At 45.5% G+C, this 25,069-nt stretch overlaps 1 protein-coding gene across 1 annotated transcript in view; it reads right to left on the reverse strand.

The window, feature by feature from the left end:
- The window catches only part of trrap (transformation/transcription domain-associated protein), a 236,575-nt gene that overhangs the window by 147,940 nt on the left and 63,566 nt on the right, over nucleotides 1-25,069 (reverse strand). The window contains exons 24-29 of the mRNA XM_070901735.1: nucleotides 22,524-22,645; nucleotides 20,889-21,059; nucleotides 9,021-9,089; nucleotides 5,014-5,133; nucleotides 3,347-3,466; nucleotides 2,527-2,688 (exon numbers count right to left, since the gene is read on the reverse strand). Coding sequence (XP_070757836.1) covers nucleotides 2,527-2,688; nucleotides 3,347-3,466; nucleotides 5,014-5,133; nucleotides 9,021-9,089; nucleotides 20,889-21,059; nucleotides 22,524-22,645 — 764 coding nt within the window. The remainder of the gene's footprint in view (nucleotides 1-2,526; nucleotides 2,689-3,346; nucleotides 3,467-5,013; nucleotides 5,134-9,020; nucleotides 9,090-20,888; nucleotides 21,060-22,523; nucleotides 22,646-25,069) is intronic.

The raw sequence follows: 25,069 nt of genomic DNA on the forward strand, positions 1-25,069 counted from the left end.
CACCTGAGGGGGCAGACGGGACCTTGATTTAACATTTCACTCAAAAGACGACACAACCAACAGTGCAGCACTCCCTCAGCACTGCGTTGGGAGTGTCAGCCTAGATTATGACTTGAACCCACGACCTTCCGACTCTGAGGTGAGAGTGCTACCCACTGAGCCACGACTGACACGGAGGTCAAGCTCCCAGAAAGCAGCTTGGATGATTGACAGAGTGGGCTGCCGGCAAGGGCCTTTGATCAACCAGTCTAGATACGAGTGGATGCACAGGCAAACAGATAGGGATTTTGTTAATATTCCAGGTCTGGTGAAAGGCCAAAGTTTACACTGCAAACATAAGAACATAAGAACATAAGAAATAGGAACAGTAGGCCATACGGCCTCTCAAGCCTGCTCCGCCATTCAATAAGATCATGGCTGATCCGATCATGGACTCAGCTCCACTTCCCAGCCCGCTCCCCATAACCCCTTATTCGTTTAAGAAACTGCCTATTTCTGTCTTAAATTTATTCAATGACCCAGCTTCCACAGCTCTCTGAGCCAGCGAATTCCACAGATTTACAATTCTCAGAAGAAATTTCTCAGTTTTAAATGGGCAGCCCCTTATTCTAAGATTATGCCCTCTAGTTAAGTCTCCCCCATCAGTGGAAACATCCTCTCTGCATCCACCTTGTCAAGCCCCCTCATAATCTTATATGTTTCAATAAGATCACCTCTCATTCTTCTGAATTCCAATGAGCAGAGGCCCAACCTACTCAACCTTTCCTCATAAGTCAATCCCCTCATCCCCAGAATCAACCTAGTGAACCGTCTCTGAACTGCCTCCAAAGCAAGTATATCCTTTCGTAAATATGAAAACCAAAACTGCAAGCAGTATTCCAGGTGTGGCCTCACCAATACCCTGTACAATTGTAGCAAGACTTCCCTGCTTTTGTACTCCACCCCCTTTGCAATAAAGGCCAAGATACCATTGGCCTTCCTGATCACTTGCTGTACCTGCATACTATCCTTTTGTGTTTCATGCACAAGTATCCCCAGGTCCCGCTGTACGTTGCAATCTTTCTCCATTTAAATAATTATCGCCAGTTATTGAAAGCGGAGAAACCTGGCACAATATGCTTCAAATTACCATGTGAAAATAGCCGCCCGAGGTATTTCTGCAGTCAGCCAGTCTCCTGGGCATACTGCCTGAATTACCCAGGACAGAGTAACCACCTTGAACGCTTTCTAATTCAGGAATCTGTTCCACGCCCTGACACCTAGGACTGATCGACAGCTCCCGGAACAGGGCTGAAAAGGATGAACCCGCTCAATCTCCGTGGGCAGTGGGAGCTTGGCCACTTTGGTTGTCAGTGCTTCCGAAGTAGGACGTTCTCTCAAACGATCGGATTGCATTGCCCAAAGGAATCGCAGGAATTCAGCTTGGAGATGAAGGTGATTTCCCCCCTGCTGGGGACCTCCAGGATCCATGGATCTGTAGCCGTTTCTCCGTGGACTGGAAGTAAGGAAGGAAGCCGAATTGTTGGAGCCGGTGGGAGATACGTGTGTGACTGAGCGTGAATGTGACGGAAGAAACGGCACCCAAATTATGACCCTGAATCTAAACTCCAAACTTGGGTTTGTCTCTCTCTCTCTCTTGATTTGTCAAACTAATCCTACTTTCAACTATGATTAACGCACTAATTGTACAGAAAATTGACTTGCCCCAAATGTATATACATATATATCACACACACACACACATTAGCTCAGAGACGTGGACCATACAGTAGACACCTCAAATCACTGGAGAAATACCACCAACGCTGTCTCCGCAAGATCCTGCAAATCCCCTCGATCAGGCCAACATCCCCAGCATCGAAGCATTGACCACACTCGACTAGCTCTGTTGGGCGGGCCACACAAGTCTGACGCAAGACTCTCAAAGCAAGCGCCCTACTCGGAACTCCTTCATGGCAAGTGAGCCAAAGGTGGGCAGAGGAAACGTTACAAGGACACCCTCAAAGCCCCCTTGATAAAGTGCAATATACCCACTGACCTGGGAGTCCCTGGCCAAAGATCGCCCCAAGTAGAAGTGCTTCCAGGAGGGCGCTGAGCACCTCGAGTCTCATCGAGAGCATGCAGAAACCAAGCACAGACAGCGGAAGGAGCGTGCAGCAAACCAGTCCCACCCACCCTTTCCTTCAACCACTGTCTGCCCCACCTGTGACAGAGACTGTAATTCCTGTATTGGACTCTTCAGTTACCCAAGAACTCACTTTTAGAGTGGAAGCAAGTCTTCCTCGATTTCAAGGAACTGCCTATGATGATGATGATATATAAAAATAAATCTCATTGCAGTTGCTACTTTTTACACCCTAATGACGGTTTTTATATATAATGACAGAATTTTTTTAATTAAATACACACGCTGACTTTAAAAACGTTTTGCACCAACAATGCCAGAAGAGCAACACCATTCAATTCTGAAGGCGAATTGAGGACGATGGCAGTACAGGTGTTGACTGACCAGGCAGGTGTACTCACCTTAATGGCTTGGAACTGGAGATCTAAGCGAATGGTGCTGGTACTGGGGGAGCCAGGCCGCACTGTGGCTTGGGCACCAGGAAACAGCAGGTTGACGAAGCGGCCTGGCGTGGCAGCCAGCACGTCGCGGAGAAGCTTCGCATCTTTGTGCTTCAAAAAACTCTGCAACGCAAGTCAATGGGAAAGAGAACGTTTAGTCTTAAAACGCAGGACTGTCGAATTTAGTAACCATTTCATTTATTTGCATGAGACCCCCTTCAAGCCACATTAGACTGACTTCCATAATCTCCATGGGAGCAATCCACTGCCATTTTTCACATTTCTAAGCCCATTTGCAATTGAGACTACAGTGTGGAGAACATCGCTCTTTCACATGGCCACAAGATTAAACTAGCACAGGTTAGTGCAAACCCAATTAATTCAAAGCTCTCCATACATTAATCAGATGCACCTAAATTGCAGAAAAACTATCCTACACCAACAATTCAATCTTTCCAGTTTCAAAACTGCCTAGCCCGATCATACAGCACACAGGGAGGCCATTCAGCCTATTGTGCCGGCGCCGGCTTGGTGAGAGCTTTCCAATTAGTCCCATTCATTTATCCAGTTCCCTTTTGAAAGTTACTACTGAATCTGCTCCCACCGCCCTTTCAGGCAGCGCGTTCCCGTTCACAACAATTCGCTGAATAAAACTTGTTTCCTTATCTCTCCCCTCTGGTTCCTTTGTACGCTGTAATAAGGCAACACACTGCCGCTTTAACTGACTGCACTGGAGCAGGGACTTGAACAAGCAGGTCTCCACGGGGCTATTGAAGATTACCATGAACATTCTGCTCCATTGAGGATCATTCAAAGTGGCTTCCATCATAAAAAGCTCCACAGTTTGTGCCGGGTAACGTGTCAAAAACTTTATCAGCGGCTCACGGAATGGACTTCCAGCCTGCAGGAGCGGAAACAGTGATCTAATATAAGAATTTCATTTAAATTCTAACCACAACACAAATTCTGTTTGTTCAGCTACATGCAGTACATTGATTAATTTACAGAATATAAATACCATCATTTGATAACAGTGGATTTTTACACCACTCAAGGTCAGTCTCTAGACTCAAGGTTCGCTCAGGGTCAGGATGCTGCATACTACTGACACATTTTCATAAGAATAAATCTGTGGTTAATGGCTCACTTATCAGAGGTTTCCAGCGTTCTTATGACTAATTTTCTCCCCTTATTCCCTACTCATCTGGCTCTCACACACACCTAGTCACACACCCAAAAACATAAGAAATAGGAGTCATCGGCCATTTGGCCCCTCGAGCCTGCTCCGCCATTCAATAAGATCATGGCTGATCTAATCATGGACTCAGCTCCACTTCCCTGCCCGCTCCCCATCACCCTTTACTCCCTTATCACGCAAAAATCTGTCTATCCCCACCTTAAATATATATTCAATGACCCAGCCTCTACAGCTCTCTGGGGCAGTGACACACATATACACTCAGTCACACACCCGTCTCTCGTTCTCCACCAGCAGGGATTGTTTGAGAGTCATCATGGGCAATCTCTCGTGTTGAGGATGACTTGCTTCCACGCCAAAAAGGGATGAGTTCACAGGTGTTTCAATGAAGGACCTAATATTCGCAATCCCGAACTACATGTTGACGGATGGAAGATGCCTGTGCATGGATTTTTTTTTTTTTTAAAAACGGGTTTAACAGAGCTAGGTCTTGGTCCAGTGGCAAGGATTACCCAAGACGACTGGAGACCTGCTCTGCTGCACGGACCTAGTGCGCTCACATATCGCAGTGTGGGCTGGCCTGTGCTGCCCCTGGGCCCTCGCCTCTTCTGAGTAAGATGTTCAAGAGTAAGGTGGAGCTAGATAGCAAAATAACTCCTTCCCGTTATAACTGATTGTTAAGCTTTCTAATCTTTGCCCTATTGTTTCCACAGAGTATTGCAATAATAGTGACAATTGCAATTGCACAGGTTACGAAGGGAAAAGTTTTAATACAAGTAGTGTACAGTGGGAATATGAATTAAAGTTAAACAATAAAGTCTAGTACCCTGTACTCATTCCTGTGCTAGAACCAAATACTGTGAACTGTGTCCAGAGTTTGTACTTCAGGCAAACTGGGAACAGCTCAAAAGTTTTTACCAGAATTATAACAGACAGATTACAACAAAAGTTGCTTATATTGTATAAAAAAACAAAGAAATCACTTTTCAAAATTCTTTAATAGCACGTTATACAATTAAACAGATGTGGGAATTAATTTTTTATTTTTAAAAACAGAAATAAGAGTTCTGAGGAAAGGCCATCGACCTGAAACACTAAACTCTGTTCCTCTCTGCACAGATGCTGCCTGGCCCGCTGAGTGTTTGCCTGCATTTTGTTTTTATTTTTAATTACAATAAAACTGTATTTGGTCAACAGCAGGTTTTGGGTGGGGGGGGGGGGGGGGGGAGGAACATATCGAACGTCATTACCTCAATAAGCATGGCCCGTTCAGTTTTCATCACAACCTCTAACAGGGGCTTCACCAGTGTCTGAGGTGCAGCCGGAATCAAGTGAAACAGATTAATGATGGCCGAGCAGATTTTCATTTCCTGTGCAAGCAAATTAGAAACATTATGAAAAGGGCCATTAAAAACAAGTTACTGTACAGATGTAAAGCATCACTCCATTAACTACACACACAACACTGCCCGCTGCCGGCAGCAAATATCCGAGCAGAATGGATGCCGATCTTTCAGTTGAAGCATTGCTGGAAATGCACTTTTCACTCGCAATCACTCAGATGCGATGTTTGTCTGATTGTTGCTCGTTCCAACAAATTAGGCCTTTGTTCCAAAATAATCTTTGTTCTGCAAATCACAGTCTTACAAAACAGTTTCTGTTCCGTTGCCAATCGAACTGGAAGCCAGAGATCAGTGACAGAAACAAAATGTGGCAAATGAACCATTCATTACAACAAATCCCTTCATCATTTAACTGTAATTTATCCATTAAAGAAAACTCCCATCAACATTTCATGGCTTTGAATATTCACATCACAGTGCATCCAAAATATCTGCACAATCTTTTCAAAATGGCTTGCACAGGGAAATTTATTTTTCAAAAAAGAGAAATCGCTATCCTCCCGTATATTGCTATTAAATTAATACCACGTTATATAACATGATTATATAATCGAATCGATAGGTTTTCGGCCACGAAGGGAATCAAGGGATATGGGGTTAGGGTGGGAAAGTGGAGTTGAGGTCGAAGATCAGACATGATCTTTTTGGGGCAGGCTCGAGGGGCCATCTAACCTTTCCATGTTCTAATTACATGTGCGCTCCTATAAACCAAGTACTTTCTCTTTGATATGATACCAAAGACAAAGAATTGGTAAGGGGCTGGGGGGAGGTGGGGGGTGAGAAGGCTGGGAGACGAGAAAGGTAATTAAAATGTTAAGGAACTGTAAAAGATCTTTCCCGACCCGTGCCATGATGGCGGAGAGAAGTGCACGGGTTGAGTTTGATTTGGTTAGGTACACATTATTAGTTCTAAGCTTAGACTCTGCAGCATGCTATAGTATTGAACCATTCAATGGTTTATTTTTTTCACACCAGGGTGGTAGGGACCAGCAGAATCGGTTGTTTGCTTGTGGAACGGAGATCACACAGCAGTTTTAGATGGCTGCTCGGTCCTCCCGAGAGATATGGACTGGGAGACAAACAGCATACACAAGTGGAAGCATTCGAAGAAAAAGAGAGAAATAAATTTATATTTAATAAAGACCCCCACAGATAAAGTCACCAAAATCGCTACACACCGTTTCTAAAGCAAAACAAAAACATCCTCCCCATTTGCTTGACCTTTAACACTGTAGACTCGAGGGCACAGATAAGACAACCACTAAAATTTCCACAGCACTGCAATTTCAAGCAAAATGCACATTGCCAACAAACGCACTACGACAGCTCAATACGACACAGAGAAAACACCACGACACCATTGGATAACTTCCTGCTGCACACTCAGCCTTTACCAGAATCCTCACCTCTACCCCCTCCATGGCAGGCTAAACCAAAACAAGAATCATGACGTAAAAGAAATCGAACAGGACAGGCATTAAGTGCTGCTCGCAATCGTGAGACCGAGATGGAAACAAAAACCCAGAGATTCATCAAAACATTTCACTATAGTTGGCGAGTGTGCTGTCAATAATGATCAATAATACAAGATATAGTGTCAGCTGTGGCTCAGTGGGCAGCACCCTCAGCTGAGTCAGAAACTTTTGGGTTCAAGTCTCACTCCAGAGACTCAAGCACAAAATCTAGGCTGACGCTCCAGGGCAGTGCTGAGGGAGCGCTGCGCTGTCGGAGGTGCCGTCTTTCGGATGAGACGTTAAACCGAGGCCCCGTCTGCCCTTGCAGGTGGACGTTAAAGATCCCATGGCACGATTTCAAAGAACTGGGGAGTTATCCCCGGTGTTCTGGCCAATATTTATCCCTCACCAACATCACTAAAAAATGGATTATCTGGTCATTATCACATTGCTGTTTGTGGGAGCTTGCTGTGCACAAATTGGCTGCCATGTTTCCTACATTACAACACTGACTACACTTCAAAAGTACTTCACTGGTTGTGAAGCACTTTGGGATGGCCCGAGATTGTGAAAGGCACTTTATAAATGCATATCTTTCTTTCTTTCAAGAGCTTGATACATGTTAACACGGACGGACTCAAATGGTGTCTCGCGTTGATTTGAATGTCTGGAATATTAAAGTGGCGGGCACTTTAAGCCATCTTGCATAGGGTCTTCTGCCATAATGAAGGCAGTGCAGGACTGTGGGGAAAGAGCGAGGGAGTGTGACTACTTGGATAGCTCTTTTAAAGAGCTGGCTCAGGCACGATGGGCCAAACGGCCTCCCTCTGTGCTTCATTACAGCTAAATCACAACGCAAAAAATCTGTAGTTAGAATGTTAAAATAAAAACAGTCGTCAATATGGCACAAATAAAACAATGTTAGCAAACAAATGGAATGTATTGCCACACACTGGGTGTTATAGAAGCTGTAAACTTCACAGGGGGTCAATGGTACTCCCTTCCATTGGTTGGTGGAAATCCCGCAAAATGATGCATTTTCTTTCCAACTTCAGAATTTGGGTGAAGTCTGCCTGATATCACATGGGCATCGAGACATCAGAGCCCATCAATGTGAACGGGAATAACCCAGAAGAATGTGTGCCATCGTGAGACGTGCCTGCACAAAGAGCTTAACAGCTTTGCAAGAAATATTTCTTCAGCTGGGGGCAGGGGGGGGGGGGGCACTAAAAGTTAATGCAACAGGCACCTTGAATTTCACCTGGGCTTACAAGAGGAATCAAACACGAGAAGACTACATATGAAGATTGACAGAAGTACTGCAGTGATTTTGCTCCGAATGGATTTGGCCCGGCAGTGCGGAGGAAAAACAGCTTGCATCTTTCACCCCCTCAGGAGTCCCTGGTGCTCGATAGGCAATGGCAGCAGCCAATTTGCACACAGCAAGATTCCACAAACAGAAATGAGATGAAGGACTGGTTTAATTAATCTTGGCGACATTGGTTGAGGAATGAATGTTGACCAGGACAGTGAGGAGAACTCCCCTGCTCGTCTTCAAAACAGCGCCATTGCATCCTTTACGTCTACCCGAAAGGTTTAACGTCTCGCCCAAAAGACGGCACACACCTGACAGTGCAGCACTCCCTCAGTGCTGACACAGTAGTGTCAGCCTGGATTTATGTGCTCAAGTCTCTGGAGTGGGACTTGAACCCACAACCTTCTGACACAGAGGCAAGGGTGCTGCCCACTGAACCACGGCTCAAAATGAGTCCAATAAAAAAATCTGCCATTTTTAGCTGCTGCAGCTGTCTGAAGACATCATTCAAGCAGCCACAAATTTCCTCCACTTCTGAGACATGTACTGCTCAGGAAGGTTTGGAGGATGGCTGGTGGGCGGGGGGGCGGGGTGTTTAGGGGGACTGAGGTAGGGGTAAGACAGTATCTCCACTGCAAACCTTTGCTCACACCAAGGTTTTCCCATGGTGTCCCAGTTTTGAAATATTACTGTTGTTGCAAGACGACCATTATTCAGATAGGAAACTCTCTTAATGATTCTTCAGGAATTGATGAGTTGCAAATTTCTCAAGTTAATTGTTCACAAAAGTCAAAGGGCTTAAAATTAGTTAGAATGCTAGAATTTAATTAGACATCCTTGAAACAATTAAGCACAAAGTTTCGGCAAATTATAATCACTTGTCATACTTTTCTCAAGGTTATCTGTCGTTAAATGAGAACAGTCAACTCCACAGACTTCATTATAATAGACCCATAGGAGTAAATCGCTAATTAGTCACAAAGGTCACATTCAGCATTATTTCTTAAAACTGCATCAGAAAGGCTTGCATAAACAAAATGCTGCAGTAAGTTGATGCCAATAATGGAGCGGCTTTCAATACTTACATTGCCATCACTCCTCTGTCCTCCTTTGTGGGTGAGCACCACCACCTCCATCCATTTACGCAAGTGTTGCTGAGGTCGGAAAGAAAAATGTTATCCGTTAAATTAGTTTTCACACTGTTTGAATTCATTAGCTCATTACAACAGTGTGAAGGTGCAACGAACAGAGTAAAATGGCATTTATGATTCCAAATCTCCCTCTGATTAGTTACTGGATCGCAGAATCAAAGGCACAAGTTTAAAAACCACTGGTACTACTTGTTTTCCAACCCCCCCCCCCCCTTCGCAGTATTTGGTTTACGACCCCATGGCTGAAAATCAGACACAGCCGTTGTTACACTGTTTAGACATGGGTGGGGTAGCATAGATTACTGGGCAAGTACTCTGGAGCAACAGAAACCTTCTGTCCTTACGACCGTGCTCATTAAGCAGCTTGGCTGTGCAGTCAGCTGCACGTTCCTACGCAGGGCGCTCGCCGGTTTTTTACACTGGAGGCACAGTGCATGCACAGAGATTTGAATGCACCATGCACTGGTGGAGGCAGAGAGGCCTTACGGGGGACATCGGTCCTTACCCGGTCTGGGCCTATATGCGATTCCAGTCTCATACCAAGGTGGTAACATAACAGGAGCAGGAGTAGGCCATTTGGTCCCTGGAGCCTGCTCAGCCATTCAATAAGATCATGGCTGAACAGATCTTGGCCTCAACTCCACTTCCCTGCCCACTCTCCATAATCCTTGACTCCCTTATCGTTCAAAAATCTGTCTATCTCCACCTTAAATATATTCAATGGCCCAGCCTCCACAGCTCTCCGAGGTAGAGAATTCCAAAGATTCACGACCCTCAGAGAAGAAATTCTTCCTCATTTCAGTTTTAAATGAGCGACCCCTTATTCTGAAACGATGCCCCCTGGTTCTAGATTCCCCCATGAGGTGAAATATCCTCTCTGCATCTACCCTATCAAGGTTGACTCTGAAATGGCCGAGTGAGCAACTCAGTTGTATCAAGTACTACAGTATGTGAACTACATTCTTATACAATTCTGTACAAAATGAAAATCACTAGCATCAAACAAAATACAAACCTGAAAAAAATTGGAAAAAGTTGAATGAGAAGCATAATCTACTGAACTGCACATATTCAAAATATCTTGTGTAAAACATGCACATTTATCAGTGTCTCTGTCTCCCCTGGTCAGCATGCACTTCATGCTTCAAAGATGCTGGTTACAAGCAGCCTGAAAGCAGACATTTTGTGCAGAACTTACTCTGATGAGAGATTGCACTGAGAAAAGATGTGAATTGTTGAGTAACTGAATGCTCCCTTTTTAAATTTTAAACTTCCCTGACCAAATTTTAATAAAACATTGTATTCAAATATCCTCCACAATGGAACAAAACAATTTGCTCTATTTGATTGTATCATCGAGGCTTTCTCTAAGAATTCAGGATCAGCCCAATTTAATTTCTACACACAAGATAATTATAAACCACAAAAACACAGTCGCAGAGGAGATTAAGATGAACAGAATGATACAACATGCCACAGTGGGTTCAGAAAGTTTAATGAAATTGGCAAAATATATTAGATTGCATTCCTTTGATTCTTTCAAAACAGTTCATGCCCTACATATAACTGATAACATCACTGCAGAGTTGGGGAAGTACTGGATATTGCAGCTCCAGGCTTAAAGTTCACCAGGCAAGGAGCAGGTAATCACACAGCCTCCGTGCTCTATTTATCACCCATCGCCGCCCACCTGCAAAGCACGCGGACACCCAAACTAAAGCTTTGAAACAGGTTTAGTAGATGCTCCTTTCTCTCCCCCACCACAAATTGTGGTGTGCTAATGAGCTGGGTTTATATTCTCCTTCCCCCACCCCACACCAGGTACCCAACCTTCTTCTTATAGAGGACGGTGTCGGTTGACGGGGGGGGAGGCGAATCGCGAAGGCAGGCCGAGGTGGTGCGGGGTACTTGCAGCGCGGATAGACGAGATTATGGGAGGAGGCGGCAAGGCGTTGGGCAATGGGTCATGGAGCGTGGGCGGGTGGGGGGAAAGATTGTCGTGGGTTGAGTGACGGGGCGCTCGGGGGGGGGGGGGGCGCCATTTTGTCTCGGGTGGGAGGGGGGTTGGGCCGCCATTTTGGGTCCCGGCTGCCATTTTGTGAAGTTTTGGTGGATTCGCTGAATTAAAGCCGGGTGATTCCCAAGGAGAAAACGCACAACAAACCTTTCTTTGAGGGTTGCTGTCCGTGTTTGGAAACCTGCGGGCTTAGTTTGTGGCAAGGGAAAGCAGATATTTTGACTTTGTGGGAGAAAGGGAGGGACATGTCTTCCCAAAGGTTTGTAGTGGTGGCCTGTTAATGCGTGATGTAAGGCTCATGATTTAATAAACTGGCCATTCTGGGGCGGGAGGGGGGGAGGGGAGGTGGGAAGAGAAGCGGCTTTAAGGAGGAAAGAGGGGCTGCTGAGCAAATACCCCCCCCCCAAATATAGCAAAGCACAGTGTTCATCAATATAGCAAATGAATCTGTAGCAAGCAAACCCATTCTCCTCGGTAGCTTTAGGGCCCCGAGACAGTTGGTTAGTGTTCAAGAAGTGGCTCAGCTCCTTCCGCACAATTTAACAGGTCGTTATATGTAGCGAGCTCGGGGGTGGGGGGAGAGACAGCTGACTGTGGACCTGTGGTTCCCAAAGCTCTCCCCCACTGGGAGTTTTCCTCACCTCATGTCTGGGTCTATTGTAGAGATTGATTGCTATAATTAGTCAACAACGCCATTATTGTTGCATCATGTGATGGTGAAAGGCAAACTAGATGGACCTTTGTCATTCATATAGCGCCGGAACATAAGAATTGCTAGACAAAGACAGAGCACAAACCCTCGAAAAGCTAAGTAAAGGTATACAAGTATCTATTCATAGCCTGGTAGATGACTCTTGGGGGTTGGAGGGTGAAATAACGAGCAGTACGTCAAAGGGTATTTGTCCTGAGCTATATAAACAGGTACACATCGCCCTTCCTCAACTCTTCAATATGACCATTGAGCAACCACAGTCCTGACCACCTCTCTTAAAATAGGTTAAATTGTGGAAAGACAGCAGACATTGCATGGCTCCATCTACACCTAAAGCAGACACTGAAAACTCAACAGTATGAGCTAGATTGGTTAAGGGGAATGCAAAATTCTGAAAGATAGGAGAGGAATCCTTCTTTGAGGGGATGAGAAACCACAACAGACAAATCTACTTGGAGGGGTCTTTACCCTACAATTACACAAAATCAGTTAGCTTGCATAGACACACACCTGCTGCCCAGGTATGGGGATGTTGGGACCACAAAGTAACCTTATCCAGACTGTCAACTCATATGGCATTGGCCAAAGACCTATGATGAATACAAAGAGGCTTCGGGAAGGAGCTTAGAAGCTTGTCAATTAAAACATGCAGGCAACACAAAGTGCTGGGCAAACTTTCCCCATTGCTCTGATATAGTGTCACGGGACAATACCAAGACTATTTCAATGCTAGCTGAAGACTTTGGATTGCATTCCAGGAAACCTCATTGCATCAATATTCTCTTCCCTTACCACCAGGTAATGAAAACGTGCAGTGGTTTCGCAAATTCTACATGTGCACGGAAACTCTTGAAAATTTAATTCTAAACAAATAAAAAAAAAATTTTTAAGAAAGTTTTCCCCCCTCTGACCATTTTGGTGATTAACTGTAAGCCTCGATGCGGAAGGTCCTGTCAAACCGATACGTTTTCACGTGTCCAAACCAGGAGCAGAACCAGAGAATAAGTATGGACGCATCAGCGGTTCTGTAACTCAAGTAGTTAATCGTCTTCCTTCACCTGAAGTCGAGGCAAAATGCCTCAGCTGTATGAAAGAAGTCAATTATCAAAACACAAAAGAAGCTGTCTTTTTTCTGCATTCGTAAGAATGACCTGGCTGGCACCTACAGACACATTATACAGGCTTTCTACCTCATTAAACAGAAAGGAAGCTTATCCCATCAATTATGTATTATCCACAATCACTACATCATGCAATTTTTCAATGCAAAAAATATGGCAACGCAAGTACAGTAGACTATTCTCCAACAGTATCAGTACCATTTCTGTCATAACAATGTAGAAAAGGTTATATAGCAGGACCACCCTTAATAGCTCCATGGTAACACCATCTATTCTTAACTTGTTTGAAATATGTAATTATTAAAGCATCATGTAATTTAACAATGCAAGCAAACATGCATGCTTTCTCTCCACAGATGCTGCCTGACCTGCTGAGATTTCCACCATTTTCTGTTTTTATTCCAGATTCCAGTATTCGCACTACAGGGGGGTGGGACGAGGGGGGAGACGGGGAGGGAGGGAGCGAGGCGGGGAGGGGGAAAGGGAGGGAGCGAGGGGGAGGGGAGAAGGGAGGGAGCGGGGGGGGGGGGGGAAGGGAGGGAGCGAGGAAGGGAGGGAGCGAGGGGGGGGGATGAAGGGAGAGAGAGCGAGGGGAGGAAGGGAGAGAGCGAGGGGAGGGGGAGGAAGCGAGGGGAGGAAGGGAGAGAGCGAGGGGAGGGGGAGGAAGGGAGGGAGCGAGGGGAGGGGGAGGGAGGGAGGGAGGGAGGGGGGGGGGGAGGGAGGGAGGGGGCGGGAGGGAGCGAGGGGTAGGGGGAGCGAGGTGGGGAGGGATTCCAACCACAGCTGTATAGGAACAAAGTGCCATCTTCAACAAATCAATGTCAACTCGACAACCCATTGCAAAACTCTCACAAACCACGGTGATAATAAAGACAAGCACATCTCATGTTAATATGCTCAATGTCTGAACTCCCACCTTTAGCAAGGCTTTAAAGCATTGTGATGGCCTTTTATAATTGGAACAAGTGATACTTGTGACAGCAAAACTCTTATCATTAACCCCAATATCTATATATATATATATATATATATATAGACCCTTCCACCGTTCACTCGTGTACAAAGTTTACTGCAGCCTGTATGGGACCTTCGGGCCAGGTGTTGTGGTACACAGCCATCGGGAGCAGAATGTCCTTTAAAGTTATATTGCAGGGGGATGGGAACCTATGCAGGGAGACAGAGGGAGACAAAAATGAGGCAAAAGCAAAAGACAGAAAGGAGATGAGGAAAAGTGGAGAGCAGAGAAACCCAAGGCAAAGAACAAAAAGGGCCACTGTACAGCAAAATTCTAGAAGGACAAAGGGTGTTAAAAAAGCAAGCCTGAAGGCTTTGTGTCTTAATGTAAGGAGTATCCGCAATAAGGTGGATGAATTAACTGTGCAAATAGATGTTAACAAATATGATGTGATTGGGATTACGGAGACGTGGCTCCAGGATGATCAGGGCTGGGAACTCAACATCCAGGGGTATTCAACATTCAGGAAAGATAGAATAAAAGGAAAAGGAGGTGGGGTAGCATTGCTGGTTAAAGAGGAGATTAATGCAATAGTTAGGAAAGACATTAGCTTGGATGATGTGGAATCTATATGAGTAGAGCTGCAGAACACTAAAGGGCAAAAATCGTTAGTGGGAGCTGTGTACAGACCTCCAAACAGTAGTAGTGATGTTGGGGAGGGCATCAAACAGGAAATTAGGAGTGCATGCAATAAAGGTGCAGCAGTTATAATGGGTGACTTTAATATGCACATAGATTGGGCTAGCCAAACTGGAAGCAATACGGTGGAGGAGGATTTCCTGGAGTGCATAAGGGATGGTTTTCTAGACCAATATGTCGAGGAACCAACTAGGGGGGAGGCCATCTTAGACTGGGTGTTGTGTAATGAGAGAGGATTAATTAGCAATCTCATTGTGCGAGGCCCCTTGGGGAAGAGTGACCATAATATGGTGGAATTCTGCATTAGGATGGAGAATGAAACAGTTAATTCAGAGACCATGGTCCAGAACTTAAAGAAGGGTAACTTTGAAGGTATGAGGCATGAATTGGCTAAGATAGATTGGCTAATGATACTTAAGGGGTTGACTGTGGATGGGCAATGGCAGACATTTAGAGACCGCATGGATGAATTACAACAATTGTACATTCCTGTCTGGCGTAAAAATAAAAAAGGGAAGGTGGCTCAACCGTGGCTATCTCGGGAAATCAGGGATAGTATTAAAGCCAAGGAAATGGCATACAAATTGGCCAGAAATAGCAGCGAACGTGGGGACTGGGAGAAATTTAGAACTCAGCAGAGGAGGACAAAGGGTTTGATCAGGGCAGGGAAAATGGAGTACGAGAAGAAGCTTGCAGGGAACATTAAGGCGGATTGCAAAAGTTTCTATAGGTATGTAAAGAGAAAAAGGTTAGTAAAGACAAACGTAGGTTCCCTGCAGTCAGAATCAGGGGAAGTCATAACGGGGAACAAAGAAATGGCAGACCAATTGAACAAGTACTTTGGTTCAGTATTCACTAAGGAGGACACAAACAACCTTCCGGATATAAAAGTGGTCAGAGGGTCTAGTAAGGAGGAGGAACTGAGGGAAATCTTTATTAGTCAGGAAATTGTGTTGGGGAAATTGATGGGATTGAAGGCCGATAAATCCCCAGGGCCTGATGGACTGCATCCCAGAGTACTTAAGGAGGTGGCCTTGGAAATAGCGGATGCATTGACAGTCATTTTCCAACATTCCATTGACTCTGGATCAGTTCCTATCGAGTGGAGGGTAGCCAATGTAACCCCACTTTTTAAAAAAGGAGGGAGAGAGAAAGCAGGGAATTATAGACCGGTCAGCCTGACCTCAGTAGTGGGTAAAATGATGAAATCAATTATTAAGGATGTCATAGCAGCGCATTTGGAAAATGGTGACATGATAGGTCCAAGTCAGCATGGATTTGTGAAAGGGAGATCATGCTTGACAAATCTTCTCGAATTTTTTGAGGATGTTTCCAATAAAGTGGACAAAGGAGTACCAGTTGATGTGGTATATTTGGTCTTTCAGAAGGCTTTCGACAAGGTCCCACACAGGAGATTAATGTGTAAAGTTAAAAAAGCACATGGGATTGGGGGTAGTGTGCTGACGTGGATTGAGAACTGGTTGGCAGACAGGAAGCAAAGAGTAGGAGTAAATGGGGACTTTTCGGAATGGCAGGCAGTGACTAGTGGGGTACCGCAGGGTTCTGTGCTGGGGCCCCAGCTGTTTACATTGTACATTAATGATTTAGACGAGGGGATTAAATGTAGTATCTCCAAATTTGCGGATGACACTAAGTTGGGTGGCAGTGTGAGCTGCGAGGAGGATGCTATGAGGCTGCAGAGTGACTTGGATAGGTTAGGTGAGTGGGCAAATGCGTGGCAGATGAAGTATAATGTGGATAAATGTGAGGTTATCCACTTTGGTGGTAAAAACAGAGAGACAGACTATTATCTGAATGGTGACAGATTAGGAAAAGGGAAGGTGCAACGAGACCTGGGTGTCATGGTACATCAGTCATTGAAGGTTGGCATGCAGGTACAGCAGGCGGTTAAGAAAGCAAATGGCATGTTGGCCTTCATAGAGAGGGGATTTGAGTACAGGGGCAGGGAGGTGTTGCTACAGTTGTATAGGGCCTTGGTGAGGCCACACCTGGAGTATTGTGTACAGTTTTGGTCTCCTAACTTGAGGAAGGACATTCTTGCTATTGAGGGAGTGCAGCGAAGATTCACCAGACTGATTCCCGGGATGGTGGGACTGACCTATCAAGAAAGACTGGATCAACTGGGCTTGTATTCACTGGAGTTCAGAAGAGTGAGAGGGGACCTCATAGAAACGTTTAAAATTCTGACGGGTTTGGACAGGTTGGATGCAGGAAGAATGTTCCCAATGTTGGGGAAGTCCAGAACCAGGGGTCACAGTCTAAGGATAAGGGGTAAGCCATTTAGGACCGAGATAAGGAGAAATTTCTTCACCCAGAGAGTGGTGAACCTGTGGAATTCTCTACCACAGAAAGTAGTTGAGGCCAATTCACTAAATATATTCAAAAGGGAGTTAGATGAAGTCCTTACTACTCGGGGGATCAAGGGGTATGGCGTGAAAGCAGGAAGGGGGTACTGAAGTTTCATGTTCAGCCATGAACTCATTGAATGGCGGTGCAGGCTAGAAGGGCTGAATGGCCTGCTCCTGCACCTATTTTCTATGTTTCTATGTTTCTAAAGGCAAAAAACATTCGCGAGAAATCTCAAACCTTCAGTTCCCCTGAAGGCCTAGTGGGTAGGGGCTCGAAACAATGAGTTGCTAAGTCTCGCAGACCAGAAGGCCCCAGATTTGATCATTTATTTGTGCGGAGTTTGCATAATTTCAGCCGAGGCTTTCAACACCTTCAGGGCCTTGCAATCAGTCCAGCTCTGCACCCAAACACAAACCTGGTCAAGACTTGAACAAAATTAATTGTGATTACGATTAGTGCCTGGCAGTGTCTTGAATGTTGATTGAATGGATGAGTCATACATTCATCAGGTTTTCTGACAAAAACAACTTTTAACAATTTCTGTGTCCAGTACACACAGACATTTTCTATCACAGATTCACAAACCCTAAACTGGATAGATCAGGGGAGCAACATTGCCATAACCTTATGGAAACAGATGATTATACTTAATCCTGTACAAAGGCCTGGAGTTTGCTCAGAAAAATCATGGTGAGAAATCACGCCGACTAAAAGCAAGCACTGTAGCAGCAAAACTCTTCCAAAAAGGAACATTCCAACAGCTTCAACAGATCCTTAAAAGGTGTCAATTGAGAGATGTCATTGGATTTTTATTTTAAGTTCAGCCTGACTGAGTAAATTGGACAGAGAGATGCGGTTTAAATCAGAAATTGATTCGCGTTCGACCCAATGTGACCCCGATCCCCGATTGTAGCCATCCTGAATTTATTCCACAGCTCGGTGCTCGTTACAAATTCAGGTCTGCCCCCGACACCTACTCGGGTTCACCATTGTCAGCCGCTGCTGCAATTCAATCAAACACCCCTTGTCTGCCAGAGTCGACTCACAATTCCAATAGCGTAGCCAGGGGCTGTAACAGTAGTACCGCCTTGCGATCTACCCGACATCCATGCGCCACCGCAATCTTGTCAATGGAGAGCCAAGAAGACACCTCATCAGACGAGGCTACATACAAATCATCAAACTGCTTTATTGTACAGTCCGTGAGCATATAGAGCAAAGATAATGATGGGTTCAATTAATATAACTTGTCTTCATGTAATAATACAAAATAATGTGAACGCTAAGCTTCCCCCCCCCCAATCAGTGAGGCGCCATTTTCCCCTGGTTTTTTGCCTCTCCCGGGAGATCATTTGTTTTTTTTGGGTGGGGTAGGAAGTATCATCATCATAGGTAGTCCCATCGTAAATCGAGGAGGACTTGCTTCCACTACTAAAGTGAGCTCTTTGGTGGCTGAACAGTCCAACACGAGAGCCACAGACCCTGTTCACAGGTGGGACAGACATTCGTCGGGGGGTGGGACTGATTTGCCACACGCTCCTTCCGCTGCCTGCGCCTGACCTCTTCACACTGCGAGCGTGAAGAATATATGATGATACACAAGGTATCACCATTGTGTGGGACAGGCTGGATGGACCAGAGGGTCTTTTCCTGTCTGTCATTGTTCATATGTTTGACTTCAACTACTCTCCTGCATTCTCCTTCTGAGCCAGGCAAAAGCTTGTCCTCATAGCTTTCAGTATAAAGATCCTGACCATCAGCCAGTGTTCCTGCTCTGCCTTTTATCCCCAAGTTGACAGCCAGAAGTGATGGGCTGGCAGACAGCACCGGTCGAGTGCCTCAGACCAGAGACTTCCTCAGTCACTGATTGCTGAGAACGGTTCATGCATTTCTTATTAGTCTTTGGGGGAAGCAACTTCAGTGCTTAGACCAGTAACACATTACCCACCTTTTGCCTGGATGCTCCCCCGTGAATACGCTTAGTTTTAAAACTCTGGTATTTTACAGTAACTAATTTCCCAAATCCTTTGTGGGGAAAATGGTCAAACATATCCTAAAACAAGATAGTCCTGAATGGTAAAGATGGCTCCTGGATTTCCTAAACCAACGGGCTGACAAATCCTGTATTCTAAAGGTGTGGCTCAGAGCTAATGTTATTGCTATTCCTAAACCAGGGAGCCTACCAGATACAAACAGATTATTTAAATGGTGAAAAGCTCAGAACGGCGAAGGTCCAAAGAGAGTTAGAGGGCCAAGTACACAGATCACTAAAATGCAGCAGTCAGGTATAAAAAAAAATCAAAGAGTCTAATGCAATGTTAGCCTTTATAACTGGAGGGCTAGAATATAAAGGGGAGGGAGTTTTGCTACAGCTACACAAAGCCTGGTTAGACCACATATGGGGGACTGTGCACAGATCTGGGCAGCGCATCTTAGCAAGGATATATTGGTCTTGGAAGGAGTGCAACGCAGATTCACCAGAATATTACCGGGGTTCCAAGGGTTAGATTATGAGGAGAAATCACAAACTAGGCTTGTATTCGCTGGAATATAGAAGGTTAAGGGGCGATTTGATTGAGATTTTTAGGATTTTGAAAGGAATTGATCGGGTAGCTGGAGAGAAACTTTTTCCATTGGTCGGGAAGTCTAGGATATAACCTTAAAAACAGAGGCAGGCCATTCAGGAGCGAGATTAGGAAACACTTCTTCATGCAAAGGGTGGTAGCAGTGTGGAACTCTCGCCCACAAAAAGCAGTAAATGCTAACTCAATGAATCATTTTAAATTGGAGATAGGTAAGAGTTTTGCTAGACAAGGGTATAAAAAGAATCTGGAGCCAAGGCGCCTGGATGTAGTTATGTTACAGATCAGCCGTGATCGCATTGAATGGCAGAACAAATGGCTCGAGGGATTGAATCGCCTACTGCTATGCCTATGTTCCTATGATCTCTCTCCGATGTGTCCCCAATAAACTATTTGGAGTGATTTAAATAGAATGGATTTAAATAGAGTGCCACTGAAAACCTTTCATTACCAAAGCCGACTGGGCTCAAAAACACGAGATTAATGTAAGTGCCCAAGGATTTGGAGGGTGGATCCAAACCTGTAGTATCTTCACTGGTTTGTAATCGGTTTACAGCGCAATTTGGCCGGTTGGAATTTCGTAGAACGTCACTAAAAATGTCATTGCTATTCCAGCAAGAGTTCATCATCATCATCATAGGCAGTCCCTCGGAATCGAGGAAGACTTGCTTCCACTCTTAAAATGAGTCCTTAGGTGGCTGAACAGTCCAATACAAGAACCACAGTCCCTGTCACAGGTAGGACAGATAGTCGTTGAAGGAAAGGGAGGGTGGGACAGATTTGCCGCACGCTCTTTCCGCTGCCTGCGCTTAGTTTCTGCATGCTCTCGGCGATGAGACTCGAGGTGCTCAGAGCCCTCCCAGATGCACTTCCTCCACTTAGGGCGGTCTTTGACCAGGGACTCTCAGGTGTCAGTGGGGATGTTGCACTTTATCAGGGAGGCTTTGAGGGTGTCCTTGTAACGTTTCCTCTGCCCACCTTTGGTTCATTTGTCATGAAGGAGTTCCGAGTAGAGCACTTACTTTGGGAGTCTTGTGTTTGGCATGCGAACAATGTGGCTGCCCAGCGGAGCTAATCAAGTGTGGTCAGTGCTTCAATGCTGGGTATGTTGGCCTGGTCGAGGACACTAATGTGGGTGTGTTTGTCCTTGCAGGGGATTTGTAGGATCTTGCAGAGACATCGTTGGTGATATTTCTCCAGTCGTCAGGAAGGCAGGCCAGGAAATTGGCCAAAAAATACACAAAATTCCATTTTCAAGACTCATTATGAACAGTGCGTACTCTAGACTGGTTTAAATTTTAACAAGGGGTCAGTATTGTGATTGATAAAGCTGTTCACACACTTACCATCATCTGGTCACAAAACTTATCATTGAAGGAGTTTGGGAAAAGTCTCGTAACAGACGTCAAGCGATTCACAACATTTAAAGTCAGGCTGCGATAATCACCCAACATCATCAGGAGTGGCCGCATGTGTGTGTGGATTTGATCCACTTCAATCGTAGCTCCCTCCAAAAACTAAAAAGGAAAACATAAAAAGGTAAAAAGAAACTCTAGCCAATTAAAAACAATAAGATTTAGCACAATTAGTAATTAAATCCCACACAGCTTAGTAAAAATAGAATGCTTTATATCTAGTTTTGTGTTATAAACAGGACACTCAATGCTCTTGTGCATTTTTATTAGATAATGAATACTCAAGTTTACTAATCTTCTTTAAAACCCAGTATTGCTGGATAGAGGCAGAAACGAGCAAGCACCGTGGCAGCCAAGCCATACCAAAGCAAAAATAGATTTACCATCTTTCTGTCGTGATGGCTTTACATAAGAAATAGGAGTAGGCCATTTGGTCCCTCGAACCTGCTCCGCCATTCAATAAGATCATGGCTGATCAGGTCTTGGCCTCAACTCCACTTCCCTGCCCGCTCCCCATAACCCTTGACTCACTTATCATTCAAAAATCTGTCTATCTCCACCTTAAATATAGTCAATGACCCAGCTTCCACAGCTCTCTGGGGTAAAGAATTCCGAAGATTCACGACCCTCGGAGAAGAAATTCCTCCTCATCTCCGTTTTAAATGGGTGAGCCCTTATTCTGAAACTTTGTGGCAGAGTATCAGGCTCACATTCTGAGCAACATCGTTCGGAAGCAGGGGCTGCTCAGAGCCTCGTGTAAGAGGCTTCAAGACCGTATCATAGTCGGAGGTTCAGGCAGCAACAAACGACGAGAGGTTGGAGTGGTTTGTGCTCACCTCGGCTCCAGGTCTGTCCAAAGCCCAAAAAAAGGAGTTACTTCCAGAATAGCTTGTATGTGAATGTTCAAAAATGAAACACATTCTGTGGTTCTAGTGTCAATGATAGCCATACCACTATCAGTTACTGGGCATGTTGCAAAAGGAGCATTTGTGACAGTAGCCCAGCTTTACATTAATTTTCTGAAAAATAATACTTTTCCTTTCATGAGTTACATGTACAGTTCACTCAAACTCAACATTATTTCAAATTCTGATAAATGAAACTTTTTTTGGTACCAAATTCCCAACTGTGCTGTGTTATTTGTTGTTTAATTCAAATTATTAGATAAGCAAAAAAAAAATAGCATTAAAAATTAATGAATTAACATGCATTATACACTTGGCAGATGACAAAATGTTAAGTAGGGACCTGCAATTATCTGGAGGACCTTCGAAACTGTGTTGCTGTCATTTCTACACTATGTATACTAATATAGCTAATGGGCATTTGGGAAAAAATTAACAGTTAATTAGGACAATGAGTACAGCCTGCATCACTATTTTGTCTGTTAAGAATATAATTTTTAATAATTAAAAAATGATTTTAATTATGGACATGGTGAAGGTTTCACGGTACAGCGACACGCGGGTAAATGTTAATATCGGATTCAGCATTATTTAGTTTGCATTCCTTTCAATGCGAGTCTGGATAGCAACTTCAGAATGGCGTTGCTGCAACACCACCAACCTTTCTCATGCAGGCCTCTCCTGCCTCCTGCAGTTCGTTATTCGTCGAGTTCAGTGCCTTGAATAACGCGGCAATGATTTTCTCCCGTGACTGAGGCAGGTAATTACAGGCAGCCAGGGCATCTATTCGAAGAAAAATGAAGGAAGCACAATTTTACTCTCCATTCAAAATAGCAAAACAAGTAAAACCAATGAACAACCTACTCAATGTGTGAATTCGGGCACACAACTATACTCAAAGTTTGTTTGTATTACTGGTGGGTACGTAGGAAGGGAAAACTAACTCAGTTACATACACCAGCCAAGATAATACACGTTGTACAGAGACAATTATATTGAAAAATATTTGCTTGCAAACATTGACAATTCTGTATTTCCCTAGAGTACAGAGGATTAAAGGAAACTATTTCCTCTGGTGGGGGAGTCTAGAACAAGGGGACATAAGCTTAAAATTAAGAGCTAGGCCGTTCAGGGGTGATGTCAGGAAGCACTCCTTCACACAAAGGGTAGTGGGAATCTGGAACTCTCTCACCCAAAAAGCTGAGGCTGGGGGTCAATTGAAGATTTCAAAATGGAGATGGATAGTTTTGTATTGAGGGCTACAGAACCATGGCAGGTAGATGGGAGTTAGGATACAGATCATAGATGATCTCGTTGAATGGTGCAACAGGCTCGAGGGGCTGAATGGCCTCCTCCGGTTCCTATACGATTAGTATGAGGGAGAAAGTACAACCAATAGAAGTATGGGGAAGGTGTTTAAATCAAGTACTTTCCTCCTTTTTAATGTACTGAAGCAGTCTTGTCCCAACACAGCAAATGGTGATGCTTTATTTTTATTTATTTTAACCCATGCTGTGAGATACAATGGGCCCAAGTTTCAGCCTCAGTTGCTCCTGATTTTTTGGAGCAACTGGTGTAGAACGGAGTATCTTAGAAATTCAAATTCTCGGCATTTAGTTTGCTCCAGTTCTAGTCAGTTAGAACAGTTTCACTTTGGAACAGAATTTTTTTTTCAAAAGGGGGTGTGTCCGGCCACTTACGCCTGTTTTCAAAGTTTCGGCAGTGAAAACTTACTCCAAACTAACTTAGAATGGAGTAAGTGAAGATTTTTATACGCTCGAAAAAACCTTGTCTACACTTTAGAAAATCAGGCGTAGATTACAAATCAGGCGTAGGGAATAGGGGGGGGGGGTTTAAAAGGAAGTTTACAACATTAAACACTTCAGTTTTACAAATAAAGAGCCATCATCAATAATAAATGATTAAAAACATCAATAAATCAACCAATAAATCAATCAAAAAAAATGAATAAATAAAACATTTTCTTCTTACCGACTGCAGCACCGGGAGCCCTCCAACAGCATGCTGGGATGCCCCCCCCCCAGTGTGTCTCTATCTCTCTGTCTGTCAGTGTCTGTGTTTCTGACAGCAAGGGGAGGGGGAGGGGGAGGAGGGGGGGGGGAGGGGGAGGGGGAGGAGGGGGGGGGGGAGGGGGAGGGGGAGGGGAGGGAGGGAGGCAGAGGGGGAGGGAGAAGGGGAAAGGGGGAGAAGGGGAAGGGGGGGAGAGAAGAGGAGAAGGGGAAGGGGGGTGGAGGAGGAGAAGGGGAAGGGGGGTGGAGGAGGAGAAGGGGAAGGGGGGGAAGAGGAGAAGGGGAAAGGAGAAGAAGGGAGGGAGGAGAAGAAGGGGGGGAGGAGAAGAAGGGGGGGAGGAGAAGAAGGGGGGGAGGAGAAGAAGGGGGGGAGGAGAAGAAGGGGGGGAGGAGAAGAAGAGGGGGAGGAGAAGAAGGGGGGAGGAGGAGAAGAAGGGGGGGAGGAGGAGAAGAAGGGGGGGAGGAGAAGAAGGGGGGGAGGAGAAGAAGGGGGGGAGGAGAAGAAGGGGGGGAGGAGAAGAAGGGGGGGGAGGAGAAGAAGGGGGGGAGGAGAAGAAGGGGGGGAGGAGAAGAAGGGGGGGAGGAGAAGCAGGGGGGGAGGAGCAGAAGGGGGGGGAGGAGAAGAAGGGGGGGAGGAGAAGAAGGGGGGGAGGAGAAGAAGGGGGGGAGGAGAAGAAGAAGGGGGGGAGGAGAAGAAGGGGGGGAGGAGAAGAAGGGGGGGAGGAGAAGAAGGGGGGGGGAGGAGAAGAAGGGGGGGAGGAGGAGAAGAAGGGGGGAGGAGAAGAAGGGGGGGAGGAGAAGAATGGGGGGGGAGGAGAAGAATGGGGGGAGGAGAAGAAGGGGGGGGAGGAGAAGAAGGGGGGGGAGGAGAAGAAGGGGAGGAGGAGGAGAAGAAGGGGAGGAGGAGGAGAAGAAGGGGGGGGAGGAGGAGAAGAAGGGGGGGAGGAGGAGAAGAAGGGGGGGAGGAGGAGAAGAAGGGGGGGAGGAGGAGAAGAAGGGGGGGAGGAGGAGAAGAAGGGGGGGAGGAGAAGAAGGGGGGAGGAGGAGAAGAAGGGGGGGAAGGAGGAGAAGAAGGGGGGGAAGAAGGAGAAGAAGGGGGGGAGGAGGAGAAGAAGAGGGGGGAGGAGAAGAAGGGGGGGGAGGAAGAAGGGGAGGAGGAGAAGAAGGGGGGAGGAGG

The sequence above is a fragment of the Pristiophorus japonicus genome, chromosome 15 (genome assembly GCF_044704955.1).
Source record: "Pristiophorus japonicus isolate sPriJap1 chromosome 15, sPriJap1.hap1, whole genome shotgun sequence".
NCBI classification, from domain to species: Eukaryota; Metazoa; Chordata; class Chondrichthyes; family Pristiophoridae; genus Pristiophorus; species Pristiophorus japonicus.